This window comes from Pituophis catenifer, unplaced genomic scaffold, assembly GCF_029215685.1.
Source record: "Pituophis catenifer annectens isolate HBS135680 unplaced genomic scaffold, rPitCat1.0.hap2 SCAF_10, whole genome shotgun sequence".
In the NCBI taxonomy this organism is placed as follows: Eukaryota; Metazoa; Chordata; class Lepidosauria; order Squamata; family Colubridae; genus Pituophis; species Pituophis catenifer.
Genome location: NW_027256890.1, coordinates 9,450,788 through 9,457,006, shown reverse-complemented (window position 1 = coordinate 9,457,006; position 6,219 = coordinate 9,450,788). Strand labels below are relative to the sequence as shown.

At 39.5% G+C, this 6,219-nt stretch overlaps 1 protein-coding gene across 1 annotated transcript in view; it reads left to right on the top strand.

Moving 5' to 3' along the window:
- The first annotated feature begins 228 nt into the window (after positions 1-228).
- Positions 229-6,219, top strand: part of TOP3B (DNA topoisomerase III beta) — a 32,026-nt gene continuing 26,035 nt past the window's right edge. Inside the window, exons 1-3 of the mRNA XM_070950934.1 lie at positions 229-328; positions 3,826-3,945; positions 5,969-6,100. Coding sequence (XP_070807035.1) covers positions 3,876-3,945; positions 5,969-6,100 — 202 coding nt within the window. The 5' untranslated portion in view covers positions 229-328; positions 3,826-3,875. The remainder of the gene's footprint in view (positions 329-3,825; positions 3,946-5,968; positions 6,101-6,219) is intronic.

The following is a 6,219-nucleotide window of genomic DNA, read 5'->3' as shown; positions in this document are numbered from 1 at the left end:
GGAGGGATACAGGAGCCGGAGAGCATCACCGGCCGGCTCGTGGGGGAGATGGAGAAGAAGGCGGCGGACGGAGGCGGCGCTGGCTTCGGCTGACCCGGCAGTAGAAGCGGCGGGGAAGGCGGTGTCGGAGGCCACCTCCTCTTCCTTCTCCTCCTCCTCCTCCTCCTCCTAAACCCGCTTCTCAGCTCCGCCTCGCCGGCGTGCATTGAACCTGCGGGGCAAAGCAGGCGGGGATGCCCCTCGTGGGCTGGGGAGGGGGGCTCCGAATCCAGCGGGGAGCCGCCTTCCATTGCACGCACGCCCACCTGTCCTTGCACGTTGCAGGGAGGTGAGCGAGCAAGCCTTTTGCACCTTTTCCCACGACTGGTGGGTTGGTTTCCCACGAGAGACACGCGTCCCCGCGAGTGGGGCAAGTCAGGTTAGGGGGGGGTTAGGGTCGTGGGATGGAACTCCTAAGGGGGAGTGGTGGGCTATGCGCGCGCGCGAGAGAGAGCTGTTCTTGCAGGATTTAAATCTCTTCTCTCTGAATTGTTGTTCAGGTTTGATCTCTGGCTTCTATAAATCGATCAATAAAAACCTTATCGATTAGGATTTTGCAGTCTATTAAAATGTAAAAGATCAAGCGGGAGAAAAGGGCATTAGAGAAGAAGGAAGGATTAAAAAACTAAAAAGAAGAAGAAAATGTAGAAATGTCCCCCCCCCCCTTTTTGTTTTTTCCTATGGAATGATTGGCATCTTATTTTTTTTTCTCTCTTTTTAACCGGTTTTTTTTCTATATATTTTTTTCTATATCATATATATAGATATGTATATAGATATGTATATAGATATGATATAGCTGATGAGATATGTATATATCTCATCAGCTATATCATATATATATATATATGATATAGCTGTTGAGAGCTAAATAGCTTGAAATAGATCTATACTAGTCTCCCTTTATTTCTTTATCAGCGAAATATAAATTATATATATATATATATGTATATGTATATGTATATGTATATGTATATGTATATATATGCAAGTCTGGCATATTTGGGTCTTTTCCCGTGTAAGATTGATTATATATATTTCGGCTTCGTGCGAAAAAAAAAGACTGATGGCCGAAGACACCAGCCTAAAGATGACGAGTGGGACCTCGTCGAAACGTCGCCAAGATACTCTCAATCTTACACAGGAAAAGACCCGAATACACCAAAACTTACTTACATACATACATACATACATACATATGTATATGTATATGTATATGTATATGTATATATATGTTTTTCCTCTAGCCAGGTTTTTCCTACGTAACCAAGGTTTTTCTGCAGCCCTAGCTCAGTAGAATCACATCCACTCGATTCTGAGCTTTTTTCTTTCTGGCAGCCAGCAAGTTCTTGCTGCCAGGTGAGAGACTTATATAGATCTATTTCTGGCTCGTTAGCCATCATCAGTAAGCCACACCCACATCTCATGTATCCTCCCTGTAAAGGTACAATATCTATTTTCTTACTTCTTCGTAGGATTTATGTGTGTTTTTCCTCTAGCCAGGTTTTTCCTACGTAACCAAGGTTTTTCTTCAGCCCTAGCTCTGTAGAATCACATCCACTCGATATATATATATATATTTAATCATTTTATTCATAAACATTTTTGAATATAGTGTCTTGTCAGGGTATACCATTTACAAGAAAAAACAGGGGGGGGAAAGGCCAAATAGAAAATAGTAATCAATATTAACACAGGAACTAATAACAGTAATAATAATAATATAATAAAATAACACATGTACTGAGAATAATAGTAATAAAATAACCAAATAATTTTAACTAAGTTTCTTTTTATATTGGCTTACTTACATTTTTGTTAATTATGATGAAAAGTGTAGTTATAAACCTCCTGTATTTTTGACGCTGGTAAAATTGATCATAGGCTGTTCTTTTGCTCATTGGGCATTTTTATCAAAAATTTTATCAAAACAATTCTTAACAAATAACTAACATTTCTAACTAACTAACTAACATAAGAATTCAACAGACATTATTTGGGTAAGGGAAGATCCTAAAATAACTTTTGCCGTGGCTGTGTTTCTAATTGCAGCCTGAGGAATTCATGCTTTATTAATAGCAAAGCTATTAATTTTTTATCGTATGTGGTTATGCTTTGGGGTTGTTGTTTTTTTGTCTGAACTGGATCTATATAACCCAGTTAATCCTTATTCCAGTACAAAAATGGTCACAATACAGGGTAGTTTGTTCAAAATCTAGGTTAAACTAACTAATAAGCTGACTTTGTATAAAATATACAAAAGTATGAAGGCTATTGCTTAACGCACTGTAAGCCGCCCTGAGTCTCCGGAGAAGGGCGGCATATAAATCAAATTTAAAAAAACAACAACTGTGTGAGACTTGGTGTGTTTGTGAGAATGCAGATATAATGTGAATGCTTAGTAGCTTAATCCTAAAACAGAAGTAGCCATCCATCAATCATGGCAAGTCATTGAGAATTGGGCTGCATGCACATTTAATAATTAATATATTATTACGATGATGACGGTTGGTTGCACAGTCATCCAGATGTTCAGCCTGGATTGGCATTTTTATTCACCTATTGAGTTCTTTTCAAGGACCTGGATTAGACAGATGTTATTTGATGTTGTCCAAGGTCTCATCGCAGGTTGTAAGCTGTTCTTTCGTAATTGACCGTGGGGATTTTTATCAATGCTGGTTTTCAAAGGGTGTTCCAGATGTTTGAGATTACATCCAAGGCACCTTTATTATTATTGTGGTTGGTTGCAGAGTCTTTTTCGGAGGGGGGGGGATAGGTGGCAATTTTATCCCCCTATCAAGTCCTTCCCAAGGACCTGGAATTGGTATATGTGGATGTTTGATGGTGTTAAAGAAATCACAGGATGTAAACTGTTCGAAATCAAGCTGCCTTTTGCAATTGACTGATGGGGATTTTGTCAATGCCGATGGTGTTCAAGGGGTGCTCCAGATGTTTTCGGATTGCACCCAAGGCGCCTGTGACTATTAGTACTATCTTCGAACCGGTCATAAGCTATTTTATTGAATGCTTTTATAACTTTGAATGGTGGTTAAATGGTTGTAAGCCAAGGTCTTCCTTGAACAATATAGAATTATGTCTTGGAAAGTGTTTATACCTAATAAACATTTTCACACTAAATCTGGCAAATTATACTGGAAGAGAGTTTTCAAAAAGAGTACATTAGGCACCAGGTGGGCAGATGTTCTGGGCAAGCAAACAGAGAGGCAGTTTGGTCTAGTGGTGAAGGCACCAGGCTAGAAAATAGGGGACTGTGAGTTCTAGTGCTGCCTTAGCTAAGATAGCCAGCCAGGTGACTTTGGGCCAATCGCCAGGAGACAGTGAGTTCTAGTCCTGCCTTAGCCATGAAATTGAGCTGGGTGATTTTGGGCCAAACTTCAGGAGACTGTGAATTCTAGTGCTGCCTTAACCATGAAAGCCGGCTGGGTGATTTTGGGCCAACCACTAGGAGACTGTGAATTCTAGTGCTGTCTTAGCCATGAAAGCCGGCTGGGTGACTTTGGGCCAACCACCAGGAGACCGTGAATTCTAGTGCTGTCTTAGCCATGAAAGCTGGCTGGGTGACTTTGGGCCAATCCCTCTCTCTCAGCCCAACTCACCTCACAGGGGGTGGGGAAAATAGGAGGAGGAAGACATTGTATATCACTACCTTCTGTTTGTAAAAATAATAAAGATGGAATACAAATAAATAAACTGAGAAAAGAAACTGAATTTTTCAGCCCTCCTTTCAAAAGGATTCAATAATGTTTTTTTTTTCCCCTTGTTTAGGCTGAAATATTTTCTTTCAGTTTGAAGGTCTTCATCACCATTACCTGAAGATGAAGATAGTCCTTATGGTAGCTGAGAAGCCTTCTCTGGCTCAGTCCATCGCCAAAATCCTTTCAAGAGGTTTGGGGAAAAAAGGATATTCTGTTAATATTAGTTACAATTTTAAATGTCAATATTCCAAGCATTATTCACTCACTCACTCACTCATTCATTCATTCAAATTAAATATAATGTCTAAGTATATTGATAATGTATAAGGTCTATTTACCCATGTAGCATGGCTGTATTATCCTTCTCATCTTTTCTACTACCTTCTCTTGTTGGCATTATTATTATGATTACAGTATTATTATTCTGGAATAGAATAGAGTAGAGTAGAGTAGAGTAGAGTAGAGTAGAGTAGAGTAGAGTAGAGTAGAGTAGAGTAGAGTAGAGTAGAGTAGAGTAGAATAGAATTAAAATAGAATAGAGTAGAGTAGAGTAGAGTAGAGTAGAGTAGAATAGAATAGAATAGAATAGAATAGAATAGAATAGAATAGAATAGAATAGAATAGAATAGAATAGAATAGAATAGAATAGAATAGAATTCTTTATTGGCCAAGTGTGATTGGACACACAAGGAATTTGTCTTTGGCGCATACATAAAAAGACAAGATACATTCGTCAAGAATCATAAGATACAACACTTAATGATACATAAAGTACAAATAAGCAATCAAATCATACTAGGAAATAATCAATATAAATCATTAGGATACAGCAATTAGTTACAGTCATACAGTCATAAGTGGGAAGAGATGGGTGAGAGGAACGATGAGAAGACTAATAGTAATAGTAATGCAGAGAGAGGTTTTACACTGGAGACAAATTCCTTGTGTGTCTAATCACACCAAATAAAAGTATTCCGTTTTTATTTCTACAGCGGCCCATCTTGGTCAAGGACTCTGGGAAGCTTCCAATTTTAAAAATAGATGATTGTTAAAATACTAAAAACATTTTAAAATGGTAAAAGCCCAAATTAAATATCAATATATAAATATAATAAGGGCCGAGGTGGCTCAGTGGGTAGAGTGCAGCACTGCAGGCTACTTCAGCTGACTGCTAGCTGCAGTTCGGCAGTTCAAATCTCACCGGCTCAAGGTTGACTCAGCCTTTCCATCCTTCCGAAGTCAATAAAATGAGGACCCAGATTGTTGGGGGCAAGAGGTTGACTCTGTAAACCGCTTAGAGAGGGCTGTAAAGCACTGTGAAGCAGTATATAAATCCAAGTGTTACTGCAATTCCTTCCTTCCTTCCTTCCTTCCTTCCTTCCTTCCTTCCTTCCTTCCTTCCTTCCATCCATCCATCCATCCATCCATCCATCCATCCATGGTGCACAGTGGTTAGAATGCAGTATTGCAGGCTGATTCTGCCCACAGCCAGGAATTCGATCCTGACCGGCTCAAGGTTGACTCAGCCTTCCATCCTTCCGAGGTGGGTAAAATGAGGACCCGGATTGTTGGGGGCAATAGGCTGACTCTGTAAACCGCTTAGAGAGGGCTGTAAAAGCACTGTGAAGCGGTATATAAGTCTAAGTCCTATTGCTGTTGCTATAATTATTGGGCTTTTCTTCAAAATTAAATACGTTGAATGTACAAAAAAATAAAACATTAATAAAATGTTAACAGCAAGGCATTTATTTACCTTAAAATCAAAACCATTATCTATTTTGATTTTAAGGTAACTCGATGTATGCTTGATGTCTGTGGTGAAATCCAATTTTTTTTACTACCGGTTCTGTGGGCGTGGTGTGGCTTGGTGGGCGTGGCTTGGTGGGCGTGTCAGGAGAAGGATATTGCAAAATCTCCATTCCCACCCCACTCTGGGGGCCAGCCAGAGGTGATATTTGCTGGTTCTCCAAACTGCTCAAAATTTCCGCTACCTGTTCTCCAGAACCTGTCAGAACATGCTGGATTTCACCCCTGCTTGATGTACAACTTGATGTTTGCCCTTATCTCATTTTTTTAATTTTTTTTTAATTTTGGTTGTTTCCTAAAAAGATCTCTTTGAAGTTGTAAACTTGAAAGGATGTTTGTAATATCTGGCCTTTTTTTTTTTTTTTTTTGTGATGCAATATTGTTGGGGGGGTTTTCGCCCACTGTAGGAAACATGTCATCTCGCAAAGGGTTAAACGGAGTGTGTTCTGTCCATGAATTCACCGGTCCTTTCATTGGACAAACCGTCCATTTCAAGATGACGTCAGTATGTGGTCATGTGATGACGCTGGATTTTATAGGTAAAATAATCATTCTTGGCTATTTACTTCCACTTTGCTATAAGCTGTAAGCAAGAAGGATGCAATGCAGAGCAGTTTCAAGGGAATTCCAATCCCAACACTTTAGATTAGTACAGATA